We start from the raw sequence: 27,636 nt of genomic DNA, 5'->3' as shown, positions 1-27,636 counted from the left end.
CCGTACGTTACAATGGGATGCAAATTAAGAGGCTCGCGTTGAGCAGACAAGAGTTAACAGGAGAGTTGAAGAAAATATATAAATGTAATTAACTTTTTTTTAAAGAATGTCAATGTATATATAATACATAATCATTTATTTAATCAGTTAATGCATTTTGGCCACTTTGGAAGAGAGAACTACATTGATAAAGCCCTAGAGAATTAACCCTCGCCTATAACTCACTCGGCTGTCACCCACCACTGGACTGACTCTTGCGCACGACTGGTGGGCTGCCTGTGCGCCGTCACGCGTTGGAGGTGCCATGAGATGAAGAAAACTCAATTGCGGAGGAGGAGAGGAGCACTATTTTAAGGACCGCGGATGGACAGACAAGAGGAATTATTGGATTAATAGCGTCCTCGATTAAAATGGCCAAAAATACATCTCTTTATTTTCGTATTGTCGAGGGCAGGAGCCTCCCAGCCAAAGACGTGTAAGTCAATTTAACTGCCACTCCACTGAATTCTTACACCGCCGCCTAATAATATACAGTGTATCAGTATAGCTATCAAGTAATTAGATGCAAATGTTTAGACTACATTTTAACTAAGGTTGGGTTTTCTAATTGTAGCTTGCTCTATTATGAAGTCCAAGCCAAGCTTAATAATAAGTTCTGTCTCAAAGACATTCTTTGAATAAATAGCCTATATGGCACATTTTAGTAGCCTATAATGTGTATAGGCTAATGCTGTCATTTTTTATCTTCCCCTCAAGCTCTGGAACCAGTGATCCGTACTGCATCGTAAAAGTTGACAATGAAGTTGTGGTCAGGTGAATTGCGCTGCATCTTTTAAGTGCTTGTGGTGTATTTCCATACTAGACTAGTTATAATAGACATTACATATGTGATATGCTGCTTGTGTGATATATGGGTAATGGTTGCTTATTCTAGCTGGGAACACAGCGCAGTATACTATATAGGAGAGGAGCATATTGCAGCGGAGGAGTTGGTAATTTATGCTAGAAGGGGGTTCTCTTTAGAGCTCTCCTTCTGTCTCCTTCTGTCACTGGAAGGTCATTTTGACCTTTTGACCTCCTAAAAGATTGGATCCAAAAAGATTGGATATTGACTGCAGCTGTGTTCTGACTGCATGTGCTCACTCAAGTGTGTGTGTGTGTGTGTGTGTGTGTGTGTGTGTGTGTGTGTGTGTGTGTGTGTGTGTGTGTGTGTGTGTGTGTTCTTTTGTTTGTTTTATTGATTTTATACTTTACACCAGTTTGCAAAAAACAGTAGGCCTACAGAAGTCCAGTTCCATACAAAAGGATGCTAAAAGGATTAAACCCAAGAAAGCACAATGACATGTTGAGATTAGATTAGATTATAAATGCAGCCACAGGCCTAGCATACTACTGAAAACACTGTATGTAAATATCCCCCTGCTGTAGAATGTCAAGTCTCATCCTTTTCTCAAATATGCTCACAGTAGTCCGGCAGTCGAGGTGGACGGGTGGGAAATTTGGTATATAGTCTTTTTTGGGGGGCCTAAAATATTGTCTAGTATACATATATTCATGAATCCACTTGCGGCTCTCGGTATTGGGCAATTTGTTTTATAGGGGTTTCTTGTGACCCCTCTTTAACATCCTACGGCAGGCAAGAATGTAAAACTTTCTTTCAAACTAGGGGGTTTTCATGATTCTGAATCCATTCCAAGCATTAGTTTAGCACAAAATACACTCCTTGGGCTAATAACAGCCATAGCCACTTGCCCAAAATGTGCTGACCTCATCACATTTTGTGCTGACCTCATCAAATGTCATGACGTCTATGGCCGTTTTTAGTGTTTTTTATGCAAAACTAATGCTTGGAATGGATTCAGAATCATGAAAACCCCCTAGTTTGACATGTCACATGCTACTTAAAGCATAAGGAAAGTTTGACATTTTTGACAATTTTGCCTGACATAGGATGTTAATGAAAAAACAAATTGCCCAATAGTGACAGCCGGTCAGCTAGTGGATTCATGAATGTATGTATATAGACAATATGTTAGGCCAATAAAAAAGCCCATACCAAATTTCCCACTGTAAACAAAAGAAGCCTGTCGGCTGCCGGTGACAGTGACAGTCCAACATAACAGTATGGTGTAACCGTGTGAGTAGTATAGTATAGTATAGTATAGTATAGTATAGTATAGTATAGTATAGTATAGTATAGTATAGTATAGTATAGTTTAGTTTGGTGTACAGTACAGTACAGTACAGTACAGTACAGTACAGTACAGTACAGTACAGTACAGTACAGTACAGTACAGTACAGTACAGTACAGTACAGTACAGTACAGTACAGTACAGTACAGTACAGTACAGTACAGTACAGTGTTGAGTCAGTGAGCTGTGCCCCATTGAATTGAAAGGGTATAGGTTGGGGTTTGAGTATGCTAGTATAGGGTAATTCATGGAAGAGTGGGCACCTGAGAACCCAGCCATTTAAAAATATATATTTTATTTACTTTTTTGGTATAAATGTGGGGCCAAATACAAATATAGAATAATTTGTAATGACATTTAAGGCCTAACTTAACCTAATATTTATGCATATTTATTTGCGACAAAGTTCAAGGGTAAATCTGATATTGAAGTAACATACATCTTAAAATCATATACTTTACATTATTTCTGACTGTTTTCCAAACCATATATAATATATATTTTTACATTTAGGAAAAATAGCCAATATAACATTGACATGTCCAAAATGTTTAGGTGCCCACTCGTCCTGTTTCCGAGTAGAGTAGGCTACGTGTGATCAGGCTTGTGTTCACAAAGTGAGCCCCTCGAACCAAGAGAACCTGATATGGGACTGGCCTTTAAGATACCCACAGGTAACCATGGAGAGGGTGCATAAATTATTGCGGGGAGCTCCCATTGTACAAGCAGAGAATATTGGAGGGCAGGGCCTCTATGGGAGGAGTAGGTGTAATTTCAGAGTTGTTCAGTTTGAATACAGTTTTGTCACCTGAAGAAGTGAACACTGCCTGCTTAAATCATTCCGTAATTGGGTTCCATGAATGCCACCTTAAAGCAATATAGCCTATTGGCTTTTGATTTAGCCATATATCAAAGCAAAGCTTGATATATCTTTTAACCAAAGAGCTTATTTTTTTTATTTTTTTTATTTTTTTTTGCTTTTCTGCCTTTATTGACAGTATCAAGTGAAGATGGACAGTAAAGAGGGGGAGACATGCAGCAAAGGTTGTCATGAACGGGGCTCGAACAAGCAATGCGCTGTCAGGCCAATGCCTATATGTGGCATGCGCCTGGACCACTTGGCCAGAGCTTAGTCATTTAGATATTTAGCTTCTTAGTTAGTTTGTTAGTTCATTGTTTGGTTAGTATGGTTTATTTGAATGTGGATGGATACAAATGCGCATTGATGAATTGAAATAGACATTCACCAGATGTGTTTTACACAAATTGTTAATTCCCATCCCTATGAATGGCTTGGGGCGGCAGTGGTTCAGAGGTAGAGTGGCTGGTAGATCGGACCGCGAGGTTCCCAGTTCGATCCCGGGCTCCCACAGAGTTAGTGTCGAAGTGACCTTGAGCAAGACTCTGAACTCCTAATTGCTCCCGATGTGCAGGTTGGTGCCTTGCATGGTTTCCTCCATCATTGGTGACTGCGTATGAATGTGTGCACATGGGTTATCATGTAATGCACAATCTATTTAAAGCACTTTGGATAAAAGATGAAATTTCTTTCAAATATTGGGCATTAAATTATTACATTATACAGTCAACGTATCCGTATCAATAGATTATTATTTTGGAGTTTAACCAGGTCAGTTCAATGACTTCTGTTACAGGCCTGGTTGAGGGAAAATGGAGCACTGATGACCCATGTTGTTTAGTTGTAGTAGTAGTCCTAAATCCTTAACAGCATTGTGTGTTTATGTGGTCATTTAACCACATTAACACTGTTTTCAAACATTTTCCAAATTTTGTCCTACTGTATGCGGTGCATGTTTGTTGTTTCTAGCATTAGCATTTGTGATATTGTGCCAGATTAAGACTATCACCATATCAACCATGATTGTTAGGAATTGTCTTGGAATGTTCAGGATTAAGAGAGACCACACAGGTACGCACACTCACATCTACACTGTACAACCCACTTGTACCTGAACCCACACTCTCATATACTGTAATAGAGTACACTATTTCACAATCAATCAGTCAAACACAAAACAACATGATAAATAAAGTTGGACCATTATTTTACAGGACTGCTACAGTGTGGAAGAACCTGGATCCATTCTGGGGAGAAGAGTACACACTACACCTCCCAATGGGATTCCATTCCCTCTCTGTTTATGTCATGGATGAGGACACCATTGGGTAACATTTCCCCCTACGCTGTCTCAAAACCATGTCATATTAAACCATTTATCTTTTCTTATGAAGGATTGATGGCAGCGTCATTAGTCATCAGTGTTTCGCGGCCATGAATTGTGAACTGAAATATTGTGCTAAAATCTGTACAGTCTGAATGTTTTGGAAATCCTCCCATGCTTTGGATAAACAAACCTCATCACGTAGATGGTTGTCCAATCTTGGTAATTAATGGCTATTTCTTTGGCCTCTTCTCCTGAGCAACAGCAGTCATACCAGTCTCTATAAATTCACCCTGCTAAACTGCAGTATGAATGATTAATAATAGGTTTTATTGACACTCTTATTATGTATGTATTAAGTATAGAGTAAGCTTCTATTAGTCCTATACAATAATTGCAATTACCAATGCACACAATATTTCCGTGATTTAAAAAAAATGAACAAAATGCCTTTGATTTTGATTTTGTCAGTTGAAAACCTTTCTGGAGTGCATGAAATAATAATCTTATCTTTATCTTTGCTGCAGACATGATGATGTTATGGGGAAGATATGTCTGAGCAAAGAAGCCATTGGGTCTCAAGCTAAAGGTAGGAAAACACCAAACTGCCTATGTGTACCAGTGTAAAGGGAGTATGGTGAGGGGTAAGAGGTTAAATAAAGAGCCATGTGAAAGGTCTTACTGGTCACGGACATGCCTTTTTTAGGCTTCCATCTTGCTGGGAATGTTAATGTGTTCTAAGGCCATGGCTTGATTGATCTGATTGTGATTGATTTCATCAACCAACTAGGCTAGAGACACTGATGGAATGATGAGTCTTTCAAATTCCAATAACAGACTCTTCTCTTCTCTTCTCTTCTCTTCTCTTCTCTTCTCTTCTCTTCTCTTCTCTTCTCTTCTCTTCTCTTCTCTTCTCTTCTCTTCTCTTCTCTTCTCTTCTCTTCTCTTCTCTTCTCTTCTCTTCTCTTCTCTTCTCTTCTCTTCTCAAATTTTGAAGCAGTTATATGATCTTACGTACATAGTAACATTAATGGTAATAAACCAGAAAAAGGTTTTAGTCGCCGGTATTTATATACAACCCAGGCATATGTCTTGCAGTGAGTTATTCTAGGTTTGTGCTGGCTAGCATGACGCCATGACCAGACAGCTGTGACAAAATAAGAGCAACATGCAAAAGAGATTTATTTTTTATTTATTTTTAGAGACAGGAAATTCTATTATCTCAACATTATAAAAAAACAAACAAATTAAAGCACCAGATTGAGTTGTTCCTTAGAATGACTAAAACCAGTAACAGACTGAAACAAGATTAAAAGTTTCATAGTTTGATAAAAATCTGTTGCTAAAACAGATTGAGGACAGCAAACATGGGCACATTATACTGTTGAGTTTTCAAATGACCTTGCTCAATACACTTGAATATATCACCTATATGTTCTATGATCTTTGTATTCACATACTCGACAGGTTTCTTTGTTTGCTCCTGAACGTCCCACTTTAAAGACAAATATCATTAATGCTAATTCTGTCATCTTTATTTCTCCAGGAATAGACAACTGGTTAAACCTGACCAGGGTGGACCCTGATGACGAGGTTCAAGGAGAGATCCACCTGTGCCTGGAGGTGGTGAAAGATGCCCAGCGGATCTGTCTGCGTTGTCAAGTCATTGAGGCCAGGTACTACATGTTCTTCTATCATGTCCAGTGCTATGTATTCATCCATGTAGCCCAGGCATTCCATTACATCACAATTTGCACTCTACTGGCCCTGGTGTTATGACAGCAAAGATTGTGAGTGTAAAGTTTCTCATATGGTCAATAAAGCTTTAAAGTTGGAGTGCCACGATTGTCAAGGGTTCAGCCTCCAGGAAGAAACCCTAAATTCTTGTTTTCTTCAGAGTCCACCTGTTGAATTGACTGGCCAATAAACAACACTGAGTCATTCATATGTTACACAATAGAATCTGTGAATCAGGGGTGGCTTGTATAAAAAGAAACAGGGCATGACAGTGACCAAAAGAACACTGCTGAATTTCTGCAATGACTGTAAAAGTCTTGGTGAGGGAATTGGTTCCTCACTTGTACCAAGTGTTGAGAATGCCTTCATTCTAAACACACACACACACACACACACACACACACACACACACACACACACACACACACACACACACACACACACACACACACACACACACACACACACACACACACACACACACACACACACACACACACACACACACATGCAAACACCTACCTGCAAAATACGTACTTTATACCACTATCAATACATTTCAATTCATACAGAGAATGGCCTGGGGTGACAAATAAATAACAAATGATTCACCTTCGCAATGTTTTGCGGCTCAGGGCTCACTGCCAAAAAACAATAAAAATGCAGACTATGAATTGCATTTCTCGGTTACACAGACAGACCTAGGTTACTTCCCATGACAATTATGAACATGTTCTCTGCCTCAAACACCAGAAGACATTCATTCACTTGATATGGTGCATGCATAACGTGTTTTGACTATTCTCGCATTATGGGCTGTCCACACTACAATAATTATAACTATGAGCATATCATTCACCACTGCCGTCGTTATAGTTGTGGTGTGGACCCACGCCATCCTCTTGAGCTATAATGGTTTATATTTCTTTATAGTGACAGTATAGTGCTTAGAGTGGGTGGCCCTTTAGTCCTATTTAGGCCTATTATTTATTATATACAGTATTTTTCATTCAGATGGAATACTGCGCTAAATTATGGTTTCGTTTCATTTTGTTCACCAATGTTTGACCTTAAAAGTGAATAGCCGCTTCCAATAGAGACGGCAATGTCATCACTATCTCTGTCCTCACATTATGGCTCCTCCTGCTGTCTCTGCGTTTTAGTGCTCTCAGTGCCCCATCTGTCTGTCCCAAGACAGTCTCTGTAGCTCTCTGACGAGGTGCTAATTAGTGTGTCAAACAGGGCTTATGTCTGTTATTCAAACGTTAATTCATTGTGCGATGAGTGTGACTTAAGGTTGAAATAATGAGGTCAAAACACATGGGAGGATTTGTCACCTTGCAGAACCTAATTAAATGTCGTGAACCGGTAATTTGAGAAGTTCTTTTTTAGCATCACAGTGATAACAAGTGATATAGTAAGTGCTGTTGACGTTTTCTTTTTATCACATCACAGAGATTTAGCGCCAAGAGACATCTCTGGAACCTCAGACCCATTTGCCAAAGTCATCTTCAACAACCACAGCGCTGAGACTTCGGTGAGCTCTATACCATGTGCCTGCTTGTATGAGGTTCTTTAAAAAAATAATATATATATTATGCCTTTATTGATAGTACAGTAGTCAGACAGGAAATGGGGAGAGAGAGTTGGGGAGTGACACGCAGCAATGGCCATCGGGATTGGGACTCGAACTCGCGGCTCGCTGTTGTATGCTGAATAGAACCAGAAGTGCAAGGTTTCACTCTATAATAGCTGACCAATTTGTCAATATGATACCTTGAAAAACCCCAGAAGTGATACAATTATTATAAATAATAATTAATAATTAATAATTAATAATTAATAATTAATAATTAATAATTAATAATTAATAATTAATAATTAATAATTAATAATTAATAATTAATATTACATAAATAACTTTGGTCTTCCAAATACAGTATATTATAGACCAAAGTATGCTGAAGTTTTTGACTTGCAATCCCTTTTTCATCAAGATCATTAAGAAAACCCGGTTCCCTCACTGGGGAGAGACTCTGGAACTAGACCTCGAGCCAAGGGAGCTCAGTGAAGATGGGACAGTTACTTTAGAAGTCTGGGACTGGGACTTGGTGGGCAAGAATGATTTCCTGGGAAAGGTAAAGATTTATGAATCTCTGCAATCCACCTCTGCAGCGGATAAAATCGTCTGCATTTGTGGATATTAGTGAACATTTTCAACAGAGACATTCAGCGCTCCCATTGTGGTTATTGGTTTGGCACTTTGGGGTGCTTGTTGTTTCCTCCCATAGGTGGAAATTCCTTTTGCTTGCTTGCACAAGACACCTCTGTTGCAAGGCTGGTTTCGTTTGCTACCCTTGGGAAACAATGATGATGATGCTGGGTAAGGATTATGGTGTGCATGTTTGGTGTGTGTGTGTGTGTGTGTGTGTGTGTGTGTGTGTGTGTGTGTGTGTGTGTGTGTGTGCGTGCGTGCGTGCGTGCGTGCGTGCGTGCTTGAAATAGATGAATAGATAATCAATAGATACTGTAGATGTGAGAGAGAGAGAGAGAGAGAGACATAGAGAGAAATGTGTTTTTTATGTAATGAAAGTTGTTTTTAGGGTCATAACAAGGTCTCTGTTGACATGTGTTCTCTTCTTGGAGATAATTTTAGAAGTATGGGGGCTGAGATTACAGCAGCGACACACAGCGTCAATGTGAAGCTAACCTCACATGTTTGTTACAGAATGACTCACAGCTTTATGGGGGAGTTTATTTAAGTAATGACAAAGCTGGGGTAAGGCCTGAAATAGAATAGGACCACCATCCTACACTCTACACATTTACTAAGCCACCCACTGACTTGACATTTATGGTGCTTTCATTGCTGCTAATTATCAGACGATTATGAGTGTCTCACTTTACAATGATATGATAATATCATGATAATGATTTGAGGTATAGTTTCGAATCAGAAATTTCCCTCATCTTAAAGTGAAACAGTAGCTACAAACTACAATCTTGGACGTATTTTAATAAAGAAAACTAATCTGTATGGTATAATATGATAATCAAAGGTAGGGTAAGTGATATTTATTTTGTTAAAATAAATGTTTAAAGGTCTGTTGACAAAAAATCGGAACTTAACTAAGCCAAAGTAACTAGCGGCAGCACTGGAAATGAAAGATAACTAAACTAAAAAAACGAACAAAAAAAACATTGCATGGATGTTTGACATCGCATGGATGTCATCCAGCATGGAGCTGGTGGCTCCTCAAAATAAGACCTTGTGGCTGAAAAGCGTGGCGTGACAGACCTAACCTCGAACTTAACCTCGGCAGGGAAGATTAAATGATGTTAAAATGTAGTAAACAGTAAAATGTAATGAACACTAAACAGAAACGGCCCTCATTTTCAGGTCGGGATAAGAATGTTATCCAATCAGGAGAGAGAACTCTCACAGGATACAGATAAACAAATGAAATTGGAAGTGATGACACAAAGAAATGAACATAAACATTTGGAACTCTAACACTTTAAATTGTAAGCTGATAAATGGGTACTCTCTCCTGATTAGCTGGAATTGGCAACCCACCAGAAAATGTATTTTCTGTTTATTTAAAGAGCCGGAGAGACTGGGAGTCGTGGAGACCCCAGTTACTGAACAAACACTCTATAGCAATGATTACTATACCTGCATTCCAGAGACACAGAAGACTGCTCAGTGTTAAGGCTCTAATATTTAGAGAATGTTGAAAATCATTAAGAATGCACAAAGGTTTTCCTGGAGCTCATTTGATTTGACAAACATCTATTGCCTTTCAACTTCAACTTCAAAGTACTTTATTTTTCATTTCGGAAAAGCTATAAAACTTTAAAAAAAAACTACTTTTAAGAGAAAAACTAATATTTAAAAGCATAATCTTAAATATAATAATATAAATATATATTATTAAAATCCATATGGAACAATCTATATAAATCTAACAGAGAATGACTATTATTTAATGTTAATGTACGTGTGAGCTGTACATACTGCATGTGTAGCCTAGAAGTTGTTGGACATACTGTACTGTAGATAGTTCTACAGTTCAAGTGAGCAGATACGTTTAATGTTTGAGTGAAAAATCTTGTGAGCTTCCATACCATAAAAAGGAGCTGGACATCAGTGTGTGAAAAAACAGATGAAGGGACAGGCCTCATTACGTCCCTGTCTCTTCACAGGGGGAAACTGGGCGCGTTGCGTCTGAAGGTGCGTCTGGTGGAGGACTGTATCCTGCCCTCCATGTACTACCAGCCTCTCATTGACCTGCTGGTTGAGTCAGTCATCTCGCCCGCGGAGGTCAGTATCACTGCTCTCCTGACATTAATTACTGTTAACATACCAGCGACCCCCGGGGACCCACACACGGTAACTCTGTAATTTCTCGACCGTTTCGGACGCAGGGCGGCTCGCCGGAACCGGGCCGGCACCCTGGCGTTCCTGTGGGTCTGGAAGTTTCGGGGACCCTCCGGGGATACCCACACAGAGTTGCACCACTTACTTCACACGGGTGTGATTTTTATTTTTAGTCAGTCTGCCATGTCAACATTCATTTTAATGGACATACCAGTACCTCATAAAACATTCCAACTTATTTTGATTGTCCAAAAATATAAGTTTTCCCTTCTTTTGTAATATTTTCTTACATTGTTAATGATCATTAGACTATAACCCAGCAATACGCAATAACCACCAGACTCACTCCCCAGTCAGAGTTCAGAGTTTTAATGAATGTAGAATTATGTGCAGGATGTCATTGGTATACATACAAATGTTATGGGGCTTCATTTATTTGACTACAAAAATCCTGTCTCTCACACTTATGCCAGTGTGCCAGTGATCACCCTCCTTAGTGCCAATGTTGGCACCGGTGCCAAAGGTTGCCTACCTTCATATCTAGAGATATGTTATAATGCAGTCAGTGCACATACTGAATTCTATTTCAGCAGAGATTCTTCACTTTCCATAATCACAGTGAGATTTGAGCTCACATCTATCTCCTCTCAGCATGCTGCTGATGCATTTGCCATAAAGCACTCATATAAAAATAGCTAGTTTGTCAGGGTTGTAATGTACCCCCACACAAATACAGTACGCACATGAAAATATTAGTATAAGGACAGTATAAAATGTAGAAACCCGAAAAGCTAAACAGTCTAGACTCAGTTTGACATTTGTATAATTAAATATGGAATTATGGATGATAATGATTAATAACTAAGATCTAAGTAGTGCCTTTGATCATGATTGTTGTTACAAGTACAGTTGCTCTGAGGTACTTGTATTTCTCGATTCTCACTGGAGGTCCCCCTTGTCAGCGTGCTAAGTGAATGTTGATATATACTGTAGTTTTCCCACCCTCTCTGCAGGTAGACGACAGTAGCCCACTGACTATGTTGGAAGAGGTGACGACTGTTGAGAGCCGCCAGGATGTGGCCATGACCCTGGTGAAGATCTACCTGGGCCAGGGCCTAGCAGTGCCATTTCTGGATTACCTCAACACCCGGGAGGTCAACCACACTAGTAAGACTCACTCACTAATGGCTTGTTTAAACGGTAGCCTAATAGCTTTTTTCTTGGAAAAATGCTTTGTGAAACCATAAAACCTTCCAGTAAAATACTAGTTTTTCTTTGTTTTATGAATTATGACTCAGTGACAAACTGTTTTAAAACAGCTATGATTACACAATATACATTATACATTATGCGAAACATCTATGTTCATATGAGTCAGTGTTAATGAGTGGGAGGACCCCATACAAATCTTCTATTGTTTCTACACTCCACAATCTCTACCCACTGCTGGTATTTCAGAGTTCAGCATCACAGCCATATGTAGACAGTCCACGCCTATTGGTACTATATTTACCAGACCAATGTTCAGATCAGTGTGCCACACTGATCTGAACATTGGGTGTGGAGTGGAGGAAACAAACTTAATACCACACTGAGTGTGGTATTAAGTTTGTTTCCTCCACACCACTGTTCCGTGGTTTTAGTAGTTCTTGGTGTACTTTGAGATAAGAAGTATCGTGCCTAAGTTTCCATAGCAACTCCACATGATCCAAACAGGTGCTGGATCATGAGATCAGAATAGATGCTGGTAACAAGCCATTAATTAACAAGACATTAATCTGGGGCATGGTGTAACAAAAAAACACTAAAAGAATATATCTAAACTTGCAGCCCTGTATCCATAAAACGGATACTGCTCTGACATGGAACTAAAGCACAACTTTTCCCACATGCTCTGACCTTTAAAGCCATATCCAGACCATATCACCATGGTTACATCAGTTGCTATACATCCCATCAGATAAGATAATATAAGACAGGACAGCACAGCATGTTGTTCTTACAATATACAACATAGAATATATAAAATTCAACACCATACGCCGTCACAAGTGCTTGCATAGTGCCAGGTAAAGGGAAATACAAGAGAACCCACAGAAGCATGTCTAAATTATTGTTCCTGTACTGTACTGAACTGTTGTGTTTTCCGACAAATCTGTGTATTGAACAAGCCAAGGGACCATTGTGTGCCTTAATATAGATCTTCATGCTTAACGGCACAAAGGACAGTCTGTAAGTCTATTGGATCAGTTGTCCCCACAGGGAAGATTCATTTACCATTACCCCTGCTGCTAAACCTTCCCACAATCTCCAAGTGAATGGGGTTTGAGTGGTTTGTCCTTGATAGCGTCCAGCTTCCTTGCATCTCCTCCTCCACCCCGACCAGGGAAACCCCAGCGAGGTAGCCAGCTTTCCTGACCAGCCTGTTCAGGTTACTCGTGTCCCCGACATTAATGTAACACCCCAACCAGCATTCAATCGCAATTATGGACTGGTAGAACGAACATCTGCAGCATCGTGTTACACACATCGAAGGACCTCAGCCTCAGGCGGTGTCTGTCCAGTCCAGTTGTTCGTTCAGGTACACTCCCACGTTCTCCACAACCTCCCTAGAGAACAGACGGACAACCTTGGTTCTATCATCTTATCCTGATTATCCCCTTCCCATTTACTTCCTTCTCAACCTGTACATGCCATATATCTCATGTTTAGAGAAATGTCATGTTGTTATTGTTTTGTGATTGTTATTATTTTATATCAATTGTTGTTGCTGTTCTGGATTGTTGTTCATGTCATGATTGTGTGTGAGTGTATGGGACCCTCTTCGGTGAGGTCCTTTTGGACAAGATGCTTGGCTGTACATTGTGCCGTTTGCATTTGCGTGTTGTCTAATAGAATATTCAATCAATCAATCAATCAGTTTCATCTATCAGTATGTAAGCGTTTAGTTAAATTAGCAGCAGCTTAGGTCAGTGAAGGTTTTTCTTGTTTCAGCAGCTACATAAATACATTGCCAACCAAACAAAATAAATGTATACATGAGACTAATTGGCTAACAAAATGAACGCATTGATACATAAAGTTTTAAACAGCTTATTTGTCTATATAATATAATGCTCTTTAACTCTCCTCTTAACAGCTGATCCAAACACCTTGTTTCGCTCCAACTCCCTTGCCTCCAAAGCCATGGAACAGTTCATGAAGGTGGGTGGCCGTGTCAACTTTGTCAAGCATTTAATTTCATCATGTTACTGCACATGGTTGGTTGATTTGTGTCTTATCATTTAATATCTTGGTTCAACATTCCTTTTATAGACTGCAAATCATAATATTCAACAAATTATGGAAGAGTTTTTACATGACCTCTGCCAGGTGGAGATTTGCATTCACCCCTGTCTGTGTGTCTGTCTTTCCACAGTTAATCTAGCAAATTACTAGATATTTATTGTGCAGTTCAAATCAGTGAATTTATAATCGCAGAGCAACCATCCCTTCAGGCTATGGATCTAATGGGAATTAGCCAATCGGGCTCCTGTCCGTCCAGCTTATGGGATCTAATACTAACTAGTGCTCCGTCCCACTGGCTTATGGGATATGCCAGTACCAGCCACTAGGTCACTGTATATTTGTGTACAGTACTTTAATGCATTTCACTGCTGTTTTGTATTTCAACGTGAAGCACATTGAGTTTGCACCTGCATAAAAGAAAAATATATGACATGTAATCCTAGGGCCTGTACTCGCAGTCACTTTGCATGTTGAATTTCAGTGTGACAGTGAATAGATGGAACTGTGGATCTAGTCCTAAACATGTTGTGTCACTGTTTCACTGCCAGGCTGTCGGCATGCTTTACCTGCACGAGGTTCTGAAACCCATCATCAACCGCGTCTTTGAGGAGAGGAAGTACATTGAGCTGGATCCATGTAAGATCGAAATGAACCGCTCCAGCTCCAGGTAAAAAGAAAAACACGTTGGACCAGAGGCAGTCCCAGTTATTTTCTTTCACCAATGTCTTATCTTGTACCAACGGAAAGGAAAGCCTCTGCCTTTAGAGGAAGACATCAGTGTAAAGAAATGAAAATGAAAAAAAAGAAGAAGAGAATGTAAAAAATGGGGAGATGGTGGTTGCCAGGCAACTAGAGTGAGCCCCCTGAGATGCATATCTCTGACACACAGGGATATCCAGGATCTAACATGTACTATTTCTACAGTATCTGACTGGCAATATGTGTTCTGTTGTCTCCACACTCCTCACATAACTCTTTTCCCCAACAACTTCACTTGCCGCTCACCTTTGTTTTCCCCTCCTCATAGTTTAATCGTTTTGCAGCTATTGTTTGAAATACCATTTTGTTGTGTGTATAGGCATTATCAGTCACATGCTGACAATGACATGCCATGATCATAATAATCATGGCAGGTCTGAGGTCTTGCACTTTTCAGCTGTTGTTTCATAACTGGGACATTTTCTATCAAGGCATGCAATTATATACATTTAATTGGTGGTCTGTGTTTTTTTCGGTTGAAAAAATGATTCTCTGATCAAACTTCTTTGATCAATGTTCTGAAAATCTTGATGGTTTTAAAGTGACCAGTGATTTCCTAGTAAAATCTTCCATTTACTGACAAAATAATGACTGTTGGCATTCAGAAATCTCAAAGTGAGAGTAAAATGGAATCCATTATGAAAATAAACAACCATTGTTGACACCTCTTAATATTTAATTTAGCATCATATACTACACAGTCCAGTAGTACAATTAATATGAAAAGTAATTACTCTTTGCATGTAGTTACTATATGCTTTACTACTATTTAGAGTTTGGATACAGGCGCAGATCTTATGTGGACTCCATTGACGTCAGAATTCTCAGAATTCACAGTAGAGTCACAGACAGTGAAACTGCAGTGCATTTCTCTGTCTCTGTGTCTGTTTCTGTGAAGGCGGATATCATTTAAGGGCGCCGTGTCTGAGGCCGAGGTGCGGGAGAGCAGCATGGAGATGCTGCAGGGCTATCTGTCCAGCATCATCGAGTCCATCGTGGCCTCAGTGCTCCAGTGTCCTCCTGTCATGAGGGTGGCCTTCAAACAGCTGCACAAGCGGGTGGAGGAGCAATTCACTGACCCTGACAATGAGGTCAGTACTGGGGCTGGATTTCTGCATTTCTGTTCCAGTCATGGTTTTGGGCAGAAAGTAACATTACATTTAGTAAGTACTGTACTTAACCCATTCTGACCTGAGATCAGATTCATACGGAGGTTTCCACTGGACACACACTGGTCTGATTAACCCATTCTGACCTGAGATCAGATTCTAAAAAAAATGTCAGTCGTTCTTCGATAAAAAAAAAAAGCAGATCTACAAGCTCATATCGCGCCACCGAGTGGCGCGATACGAGCTTGTAGATCTGCTATTTTTCAATAGCTAAAGCATAACATGATGCCAACACCAAAATGGGTGCCCGGTCAGAATGGGTTAAGTACAATTTTGAGGTATTTGTACTTTACTTGAGTATTTCCAATTTCCAATACTTTTACTTCTACTCTACTACATCTCAGATCCAAATATTACTTACTTAAATAAATACGTACTATTACTACATTACTACTATTTACTTGACAGCTTTAGTTACTAGTTATTTTGTACATTTTGATTATTATTATAAAACATACATTAACAACTTCAGTCCTAAATACATTTCGGACAATTCAAAATAGCCAATCTGCAAGCTCACAAGCGAAGCGAAGCATTGTGAGGTGATTTTTGAGGGGATACAGCTTTTGTCCACACATTGTCTCATATTTGCCATTGGCAATGAAAGGAGAAATTAGGTCATATGTAGACGAGCAAATCTGCTAATAATCACATAGATTCAGTTGTTAGTTCATGAGATGATGTATGATGAATGATGATGTACAGTATAATGATAAGAGCGCCCCTCACTTCACACGGGTGTGATTTTGACCTATAATAGAGAAGTACTAGATAGTGATATCATTGCAGAATATTTTCTTTTTTCCTATTCATTCACTTCCTTCCTTGTGTATCACATTTTGTTTTAACAGGACGTGAAGTATCTGGCAATCAGTGGGTTCCTTTTCCTGCGTTTCTTTGCTCCTGCCATTCTCACACCAAAACTGTTCCACCTGAGGGACCAGCATGCAGACACACGCACCAGCAGGACATTACTGCTACTGGCCAAGGTACGATGCATGCTATTAACACATGCATTCATGCATGCATGCACGCACACTCGCATGTATGCATGCACACAGGAAACAGTCCACTTCTTCAGTACAGCACTGATTCAATATATTTATCAAGCATCTCAAAATCACTCCTAGGAATCTCTCTGATAGTTTGACTGGGACTAAACATACTCTTGCCTCAGAGTAGGCCATAAGAGGTATTCAAATACCATAAGAGGTATTAAAATACAAAAAATACATTTGAAAGTGCAGTTTTAATACTATATGTAAATACTATTATATTAAAATATATAATAATATAAATATAATTATATGTTTATTGCAATTACTTATTGGTGAATATTTAAGATGGGGGTAGGAGTAAATAAGTTTTTACTTCTTCCTACTCCTTTTTGAACTTCAGGTGCAAGACCAATGATCACATTGTTGTCATTATAATTTTCTTATTTCATTCAAAAAATAAATATACATGCATTGTGGTTATATATATATATTGTTTTTTTTTAATTATTATCTTATTTGACTGTTTTACCTGAAGGTTTCAAAATAAAGATAATCAAATCAAATCAAATAAAAAAAAATAACAGTTCAATTAAAATCATTTCAACATTTTGGTAAGAAAGTTATTATTTGGTTATATCAAATTAAAAGAACATTCCACCTTTGCACGTACCTCTAAAATATAACATCTACTTCTTAGCCTAAATATAGAATATATAGTATAGTATATAGTAAATATAGAATTAGCGATATCTTAAACATGTCATTTCACACAAGGAAGGGAAGACCCTTTCCTTCCATAATTATGTACGTATACAGTATTGTTCCCTGCTGCTGTGTTGTGGTAACTGTCCATGGTACCGAAGTCCTGTTGCCATGGGTCCCCTACACACAGACAGGGAACAGTCTATTTTTATCTGTGCTGTGACCACACTGTGGTTCAAAGGAGAGCATCAGAGGAGCGTATATGGAAGGACTTCCTTCTCGCCCATGGTGTGGGCTGGACAAAGGGGCTCACAGCATGCCTGGCCCCGGGGGGGAGGCCTTTTGATCTGAAACTTTGAGAGAGATAGACAAAATTGAAGCAAACAGTCCACTGGCACTCAAATATGGAGTTCACACCAATGCAAAGTAATCATTATCATTGTCAGTTTGTAACAGCAGATCTATATGGTCTACTAGCCAATGAACTTAAAGAAGATACTTGGATCACTTTGATTCACTTCAATGCAAGTGACCAGTGACAAACGGATATTGGGATGAGGAGGGTCTATGCAGTAACCTTTCCCATGCACACCATAACGGTTTGACTCTGAAGATGAAGCGGTGTTAGTCCTTTCCTTTGTTTGTTTGCACCTTATTAAAGCATTGAACTCCCCGTCTTCCGTAATCTGAAGACTCACCTTTTCAGACTCAACCTTAACCCGTAGCACTTGCCGTAGCACTTGCCCTAGCCTTGACGACCTTGCAGGCTTTAATATGCAAATGTGTCATGTAGACAGATGCCAGGTCATTATTGACCTGGTATCCTATAGAGTTTATAGTTTCAATGTACTACAGATTATTGATTTTCTTTGGATATTCTACTGATAAAAGGTTCTTGGTTTACTTGTGGTCCTAGGTGACTATTTCTATGCATTTTATGTTTTACCTCGTGTTGTCCTTGCTTACTGTATTAAGCTCTGAATTAAGAGCGTCTGCTAAATGCCTAAATTGTAAATTGTATTCCCACTGCAAATGCAGAGTTTGTGTGTCAAAGACTTTGTGAAAGCAGTTGTTGGTTCCTTTGTGGTTGGCAGGCGTTACAGAGTGTGGGGAACCTGGGTGTGCAGCTGGGTCATGGAAAGGAACAGTGGATGACACCCCTCCATCCCATCATCCTTTGCAGCGTAGCCAAAGTCAAAGACTTTCTGGACAAGCTCATCGACGTAGATCACAACAGTGGTAAGCTACATGGATGGAAAGGAGAGGGAGTATTTTCTGAAACTGAGACTGAAAATGCCGGGTGGAACCGGCTACCTTCCGATTCCTAGACAGCCTCTCTCTGCCCACTCATACTGTGCATCACCAAACTGAACGCTAACCGGAAAGTTCGGAGGTTGCAGCCATGGAGCTTAGCTGTGGCCTCACTCACCACCTGTCAGTGTATAATAGCTGCCAGGTGTTAGCATGATTACACTGTCACTCCTGTCATTAGTGGAATAACATGGAACAATAGCCCAGTGGTGAAATATTAATAACCCAAGTGGAGGCATGGTAAAAGGGTATAGGCACCAGGGCTGGCAGGGTGTTGGAGTGAGTAGTCGTTTCTGCATATACACGCCAGAGAGGTTGTCCTGTGCCTTTCTTACTGCCATGTGTCAGTGAGTCTATTGTCATGAATCATCTCAGCTCTCTGAAATATCGTGTTCCAGTCTCCTTGTGCCATCACACACACACCCACGGTTCTCTCTGTTCCAGTCTTCTTGTGCCATCACACACACACCCACGGTTGTCTCTGAAAGGCCAGTTTGACATTTAATGCTGGATTTGTTATGCAGGACTGGTTGTTTGTTATTCTGGGTATTTCAAAGGTATCCTTGATCTGATGAGGCAGCATCAATTGTGAATGATAAAAGTAACAGTGTAAGAAAAAGTCCATGCGTTGCAATTTAACAGTGCAACAGTCAGTATGCTGTTTGTTTATTATCACGTTAGCACTGTTACAGCTCCATCTTGTGTTTACATCGATAAACGTCATTGTATAAGACGATTGTGGCGCTAAGATGACATACGTATTGTACACCATTTAAAAAAGATCACACTTACTATTAGATAATGATTGATAACGCAGCATTAAATCAAATTATAACAGCTAATAATTTACAGTTTATAATAAGAAATTGTCTCAATGCTTTTCACTATTTTTGAAAGAGCTATCTATTATGGCTGAAAATAGGGAGTCAATAGAGTCTATGTGATTAAAATCCTCTGTATGAATGTCTGCTGCAGTGACTGAGGTCCCTCAGAGAGCTGTGTTCCTGCCTTCAGTCACGTTGAAGGAAGCCTACCTCCATAAACACAAGGCCAGCTCCCAGCTCCTATCCCGCTTTGCCTTTAAGAAGCGTTACTTCTGGCTAACCAGTGAGACTCTGTCCTACGCAAAGACCCCTGACTGGCAGGTAAGACCACTGATAAGACAAGCTGTTGAGAACTGTCTGGTGTTGTGACAGGGAATGCTAAATTAATCCTAGCCTCTGTGACAGTGAGTCATTTCACTTACACGGCTGGGAGGTTTCTCTATCCAACCAAGTATTTAAAACATAATTATTTTTGGCCTAGTTGTAGTTGTTTCCATTTGTAAAAGAAAAACAATAACAACAAAGTTATTTCTTCGACAAAAAATGCGAATTATTTGACTGCCTGTTATGTAAACCCAAGGTGGACGAGGAAACTAAAAATTACTCATCTATTATTATTGAGTAATAATGTCTATGTCCTTCGATTTTACTTGTGTGTGCGCATGCATGCGTGTGTGTGCAAGTGTGTGCTTGTGTTTCAAGGGTGAGGGACTCTTCAAATAGCTTTTGATCATCATCTTGCCATTTCAAGGAAACATTTTAATCATCCTTAACACAGTTAATTTGTTTAAATGTATTTGTTCTCGTCCTTGTAAGAACATCATTAGGGGAGAAGATATTACCATGAGGTGTTGAGCATTGTGATAATGAGAGTGAGAGAGATGCAGTGTAAATGAGACAGAGACAGACAGACGGACGAACGGACGGACGGACGGACGGACGGACGGGGTTAGGCTGGCCAAAGCTAGTCTGTCCAGTAAAAGCTTTCTCTCTTTGAGCCCATCCTTCCTTTGTGTGACTGGCATAAAGGCTAGCTTCATTGAAGGCTGTGGATATTCATACTAACATTGCAAATCAGACTGCAGACAATATCCTGGTCTGATCCTCCAGTCTCAGTGAGGCGGGGCTCCCTGTGCAAGTGGCTGATTTACACTTTAAAGTAGCCTTATTCTGCCATGCGGGCTCTGCGGGCTCCCAACAACCATGCCTCCTCCACGGAGGCATTAACACTAGAATCCTCAGTGTTCATTTAATTCAGAGTGTACACGATGTTGCATTTTGTACACTCTTGAAGTTACAAACTAATTAACAAATTAACAGTTTGTGTTCCTCAAACCTATGCTTTTGCAAAATCGTTGCACATTGTTATAGCTGTTCAATTAATTTGCTCTGGACACATACTGTAGTATAGGCTAAACAAAAATTATTATTAATATATGTTTTATACATGTATATATAGCATGGTTGAGCATGGTTTTGGCTCAAACCTTCGTCTTAAAACCACCTAATGCACTTGAAATTTGCAGTGTTATTTTGTCAGTGTTGTTTATACTCTTCTTGACCCTTGATCTTCTTGACTTGTGTGTGCGTGCATGCGTACGTGCGTGCGTGTGTGCGTGCGTGCTGTGTGCATGCAACGTGTGTGCGTGTCTTCATTTGAATGGTTGCAGGTGCGCTCCTCCATCCCTATTCAGTGCGTGTGTGCGGTGGAGAGGGTGGATGAGAACGCTTTTCAGCAACAGAATGTGATGCAGGTCGTCACCCAGGACAACGACGGACAGCTGCACACAATGTACATCCAATGCAAGGTATCCTTCTATACTGACACTGTGCCTGGCCCTCTGCGGTCTGCACAGATATTTATTTGGGGCGGCCGTAGCCAAATGGGTAAGGAGGCTGTCCGGGAATTGGAAGGTCGCCGGTTTGACCCTTGGCTCACCCAGCTTGCGTGTTGAAGTGTTCCTATTCCTAAGCAAGACACTTAGCCCCTAACAGCTCCCCTCCGTGCACTCATCTGAGCAGCCATCTGCTGGGTGAATGCAGAAAAGCTAGTTCCCCTCCCCACCACCAGTAACCATTAAAATCGTCCTTTGGCATCATGTATTTGTTTATTTTAATATATATACGGTATACTTAGTATATGCTGTACATACTGTTTTGTCACGGAAGTCTAACTTTTTCTTCATCGAGTGCCTTGTTTTCAGTTGACTACCGGCATGCACACTTAAGCCTCTCCAATTGATCCAGAATGCCGCAGCTTGCTTGGTCTTCAACCAGCCACAATTCTTTGTTTTGAATGTGGATATTTTAACACTTTTTAAAGTGCAATATTTATTAATTTAGGCACGGTTCTGGAAATATTCCCTTAAAAAAATATAAATCGATGACATCGATTTATATAGGCATTCCCCACAACCAAATGAGAGATATTGTTGTGATTGATGGAGTCGCAATATATTACATGAATACAAAATACAACATTTAACTTTGAGACATAAAAAATAAAGATTTCTTTTGGATCATACATTTATCATAGCCTACCAGTATTTAAAAAGATATATATCAATCGTACTCATGGGTAGAGTCAGTGTCTTTGAGCAAGACTCTGAACCCCTAATTGCTCCCGATGTGCAGGTTGGTGCCTTGCATGGTTTCCTCCGGCAGCGGTGTGTGAATGTGTGAATGTAATGCACAATCTCTGTACAGTGCCTTGGAGAAAGACGCTATGTAAATGCACGATTATACCAATCTAACTTGGCTATAGATAGAGCGTGTATCATTTTGTGACATGCTTGTATTTGTAGAACGTGAATGAGCTGAACCAGTGGCTGTCAGCAGTCAGGAAGGCCAGCATCGATAATGAACGGATGCTGCCCTCCTTCCACCCTGGGGCTCATCGCAGTGGCAAATGGACCTGCTGCCTGCAGGCAGAGCGCACTGGTGAGGCTGGGGAATTATTATTACACACCAGTAACTCAACTGGACATTTGACTTGACACTGACAGTGGTCGAACAAGTACTCACATTCTTTACTTAACCCATTCTGACCTGAGATCAGATTCATACGAGGTTTTCCACTGGACACACACTGGTCTGATGAACCCATTCTGACCTGAGATCAGATTAAAAAAATGTCAGTCGTTCTTCGATTTTTCAAAAATGGCAGACCTACAAGCTCGTATCGCGCCACTCGGTGGCGCGATATGAGCTTGTAGATCTGCTATTTTTCAATAGCTAAAGCATAACGTGATGCTAACACCAAAATGGGTTCCCGCGCAAAATGGGTTAAGTAAAAGTATCAATACTTCAATGTAGAAATACTCTGTTACAAGTAAAAGTCCGGAATTCAAAATGTACTTTACTACGTAAAAGTAAGTATTGTCATTAAAATGTACATAAAGTACCAAAAGTAAAAGTACTCATTGTGCATAATGTCCCATTTTAAGTTTTCAAATCATTTGAAAATAGCAGATCTACAAGCTCACAGCGCATTGTGAGCTTGTAGATTGGCTATTATCAAATGGACTAAATCTATAGGGCTGAAGTGGTTAATGTATGTTTTGTAATAATATTCTAAGTAACTATAAAGCTTTCAAATAAATGTAGTGGAGTTAAAGAATAATATTTGGATCCGAGAAGTAAGAGTATTGTAAATTGTAAATACTCAAGTAAAGTGCAAATACTCAAAACTGTACTTAAGGTACAGTACCTAAGTAAATGTACTTAGTTACTTTCCACCACTGGGAATTATTACACACCAGTAACTCAACTGGACATTTGGGTAACCGAACATTTGACAGTTGCAATGATATTGTCCAGCTCTCAACAGCAAAAGCACACATACTGTTGTACTGTGCACTTGTCGGCAAAGAGTTGGTAGCAGATGTTGTCAGATGCTCGCTGGAGGCAAAAACCTTTTTATAGGATCCTGATATTTGTGCACTGTAACCTAGCCTTGAATGACATCATCATTCGACCATTTATCCTTCATGTGGCTTGTGTTCAGCTGTGATTGGATAATATTCCTCCTTAGAACTCCTTTATTCCTTTTTTTCCATCCCTATCTTTACCCTGTATTGTAGCACGTTGAGATTTATTTTAAATGTAAAGTGCAATATAAATAAAATGTATTATTTAATCATTATTTATGGTAAAACTTTACAAATTGTCTACAGGAAATGCATAACATTTACCATTACTGGTCCATTACTTGGTAATCTTGACTCTAATCTTCTTCTTGCTTCATGACAAGTCAAAAATCATCTGCACATAATCACAACTTGAACGATGAAAGTGATTGTGATTCTTTACTCATTTTCAGGGTGCAGTCGAACCCACTCCGCCGTGACCTTGGGAGACTGGAGTGACCCACTAGATCCAGATGTAGAGACTCAGACCATCTACAAGCAGCTCATCCAGGGCAGAGACAAACTCAGGTTGTAGTGAGAGATAAGAGATAGACTCCCCTACAAAGAATGACCGTAGTTGTTTGTTAAGCGTTGACAATGGTTACAGACACCTATATAGTTTATAGCTGAGTAATATATAAACATATAAGTATTGCTAGGAATCATCTTCATTACTGTTGACATTTTTTTAAATCGGTTAGAAGTTACAACTCTTGTTTGCTTTTTTAGAGCAGTGTAGCAGGATGTAGTTAGCTTACTTGACACTAGAGGTCTCTGTTGCAACACAGAGATGTGCCATTCTGCTGCATGATGTTTCCTGACACTACAGACAGAGCTTCAAGTCGATATCAATCTAATCTTTTAACAGCAAGAAATATGCATAACAATCCTGCCCTTACACATTTGAACCATTATTCAGGTTCCAGATAGTGTTCTGACTGTAATCTTAAGATTTATGTTCTTTCTTTACCGATAACTGTAGGAATAAATATCTGGAGCTGCCAGATCCTGACATGGCTATAGAGGAAGAGAAGAGAATCAATTCTGCCATACATCTAGGTGAGCCACCAGCTGCTGTAAGAGGATTAAAGGCAGAAATAGAAGAGAATACCTTTTGGGAACTATAATAGGCAATAGCCTCTGTCTGTCTGTCTGTCTGTCTGTCTGTCTGTCTGTCTGTCTGTCTGTCTGTCTGTCTGTCTGTCTGTCTGTCTGTCTGTCTGTCTGTCTGTCTGTCTGTCTGTCTCTGTCTGTCTGTCTGTCTGTCTGTCTGTCTGTCTGTCTGTCTCTGTCTGTCTGTCTGTCTGTCTGTCTGTCTGTCTGTCTGTCTGTCTGTCTGTCTTTCTGTCTGTCTGTCTGTCTGTCTGTCTGTCTGTCTGTCTGTCTGTCTGTCTGTGTCTGTCTGTCTGTCTCTGTCTGTCTGTCTGTCTGTCTGTCTGTCTGTCTGTCTGTCTGTCTGTCTGTCTGTCTGTCTGTCTGTCTGTATTGTAAATTATTATTATTATTATTATAAATCATACATTAGCATCATGAACTGAAATGTATACTATCTTACAGTAGGCTATATATATATTATATACTGTGTGTGTGTGTGTGTGTGTGTGTGTGTGTGTGTGTGTGTGTGTGTGTGTGTGTGTATAAACCTGCATTTTAAGTGACCATCGATTGTTGTTACTTGCGCAAGCAGAGCGCGCAAGTAATGTGATCGGCCTGGTCCATTTGTCGTGACAGCCGTTCCGCCATTTCAGGACCCCCCCAGAAAAACATCAAATCTGTGCCCGTATTGCTGGACCAATGATGACGAAATGACCATATTTCTTACGTCATCATTTAGAGCTAGTCATACATACTCAACTAGTCATACACATACGTGTATGACTAGCTCTAAATGATGACGTAAGAAATATGGTCATTTCGTCATCATTGGTCCAGCAATACGGGCACAGATTTGATGTTTTTCTGGGGGGGTCCTGAAATGGCGGAACGGCTGTCACGGTTTTTGGACCAGGCCGATCACAGAATACCGCTAATCAACTTACAACTACACACTTTATACAGTATAGAGTATAGAGTATATATGTATACATATATAGTATATGCCTATATACTATATATATACTATATATATTTCTTACGTCATCATTTAGCTCTAAATGATGACGTAAGAAATATGGTCATTTCGTCATCATTGGTCCAGCAATACGGGCACAGATTTGATGTTTTTCTGGGGGGGTCCTGAAATGGCGGAACGGCTGTCACGGTTTTTGGACCAGGCCGATCACAGAATACCGCTAATCAACTTACAACTACACACTTTATACAGTATAGAGTATAGAGTATAGAGTATATATGTATACATATATAGTATATGCCTATATACTATATATATACTATATATATTTCTTACGTCATCATTTAGAGCTAGTCATACGTATACTTTATACATAATCAATAAAAAATAATTTACCAAATTGTGCCTGATCTGCTGGGACCAGAGTACGTGGTGTGTATGTAAGAAATATGGTCATTTCGTCATCATTGGTCCAGCAATCCGGGCACAGATTTGATGTATAACTAGCTCTAAATGATACACACCACGTACTCTGGTCCCAGCAGATCAGGCACAATTTGGTACATGCGCGCTCTGCTTGCGCACTAGTTGGCCATTTATGGCCTACTAGTGTGCAACAAGCAAGTATGCACTCGACAGAGTGCAGTTCTAGTTATTCATAGTTCTAAACCTTTCATGTGGACACACCTGTATCTGACTGTATCTGACCACTGGATGCTTCTCCCTGTCCCAGACGGAGCCGAGTCCAGTGTCCAGCTGCTCAAACCCAGTCAGACTGTTGCCGCACGCCTGCTAGGTGTAATCAAAGATCTGGAGAAGGCCCATGCCAGCTTCCAGTGCAGGGAGAGAGAGGAAGCTACCAGTCTTATTCTGACACCGTAGAATCTAGTGGTTCCCAAACTGTTCAGGTCAAGACCCAAAAGAGCCAAATTTAGACGTTTGCCCACATTGCGAACTTGTAGATCGGCTATTTTCACTACTTCGTAATTATTTGTATTTATTTTTCTTAGATTTGTTTGTTTTAAAATGTATACAATTATTTACATTTCTTTAATAATATAGATTGTTTTTAAAAGGTACTCGAGTCGTGACCCATAACAATTGGTCCGTGACACAATTGGTCCGTGACACAAATGGTTCCCGACCCAGTACTAGATTCTAGGGCCTAGAATCATACCGGTCCTGGGAACAAGCTTTAGGATCCACACTTGGACCATAAAGCCAAATTTATACCTAAGAATTAACAACAGATTTTCGGTGAGCAACACCGTGCTGCAACAATGTATATATCATCCTTAAGGAAGGCACAGTGTTCTCTTTTAATGTAATTAAATAGAAGGGATTCACATCATGAGAGTCCTTCCAGTCCTTGAAGGATGTGTCTGAAAAATGGTGTGTTCTTTGAGTGTACCGCCATCTATCAGTGGAGACACTCAGTGGAGGTACTTCGGAGGTGAAAAAAGTATTGCTGAATGTTTTTTTCTGGTCGGATTTGATTTATTTTTGATGTACCTGTAACAAGCAAACATCCTGCAAGTCCTGCATCCGCTTGTTGTGAAATGTGAAACAGAAAGAATGAAGCTTTTTATATATTTTTTAGATATTATACAGGAATTTGGTCAAAAATATTTTATGCAACCAGTTTGTTGTAGTGCAATCTACAGTACCTGAATGTATGCCATTTTGATATTGCTTTTATTGACGTTTATTGATGTTTTGTATTGAAATAGTGGTCTATTAATTTGCCACTACAGCCACAATGTAGCAATGACGATATGTGCATAGGTCATGTTACTGTGTATATATCCTGGGTGATACCTTCGTAAATGTTTTTTTCTTTTTAATAATGGACCACATGCCATGATATTATTTAGCCTGTAATGGAGGCTATATTTAATAGTTAAACATTGTTTTAGTTGTTGCCATGGGCTTTTTATATAAAGAGTTAATGCTTTTGTTTGGTGCTATTGCCCGTGGGTTTCAACATGTAATTTTGGTTCTAAAGAAATATTTTACAGTAAGCCAACTGACAATTCTGTTGCAACTGAGGAAATACTGTTTACTGTAGGCATTCTGACATTGCTATGGGTAATATTTACCTGATAGGAATAA

At 39.7% G+C, this 27,636-nt stretch overlaps 1 protein-coding gene across 1 annotated transcript; it reads left to right on the top strand.

Moving 5' to 3' along the window:
- Positions 1–410: 410 nt before the first annotated feature.
- Positions 411–26,433, top strand: rasal1 (RAS protein activator like 1; the record flags this gene model as incomplete). The annotated part of the gene is made up of 21 exons (XM_083783775.1): positions 411–475; positions 757–813; positions 4,267–4,380; positions 4,904–4,965; positions 5,923–6,052; positions 7,569–7,650; positions 8,111–8,251; positions 8,405–8,496; positions 10,320–10,441; positions 11,512–11,661; positions 13,634–13,698; positions 14,331–14,449; positions 15,440–15,632; positions 16,562–16,699; positions 18,505–18,649; positions 19,697–19,866; positions 21,216–21,353; positions 22,350–22,485; positions 23,867–23,981; positions 24,436–24,512; positions 26,258–26,433. 21 exons carry the CDS (start codon positions 411–413, stop codon positions 26,404–26,406), a joined length of 2,460 nt encoding a protein of 819 aa, XP_083639901.1. The 3' UTR covers positions 26,407–26,433.
- Between the last annotated feature and the right edge of the window lie 1,203 nt (positions 26,434–27,636).

Source organism: Protomyctophum parallelum (assembly GCF_964188405.1).
Source record: "Protomyctophum parallelum genome assembly, chromosome: 15".
Lineage (NCBI taxonomy): Eukaryota > Metazoa > Chordata > Actinopteri > Myctophiformes > Myctophidae > Protomyctophum > Protomyctophum parallelum.
The sequence above is the reverse complement of the archived record's forward strand: the minus strand, read 5'-3'. Positions and strand labels throughout refer to the sequence as shown.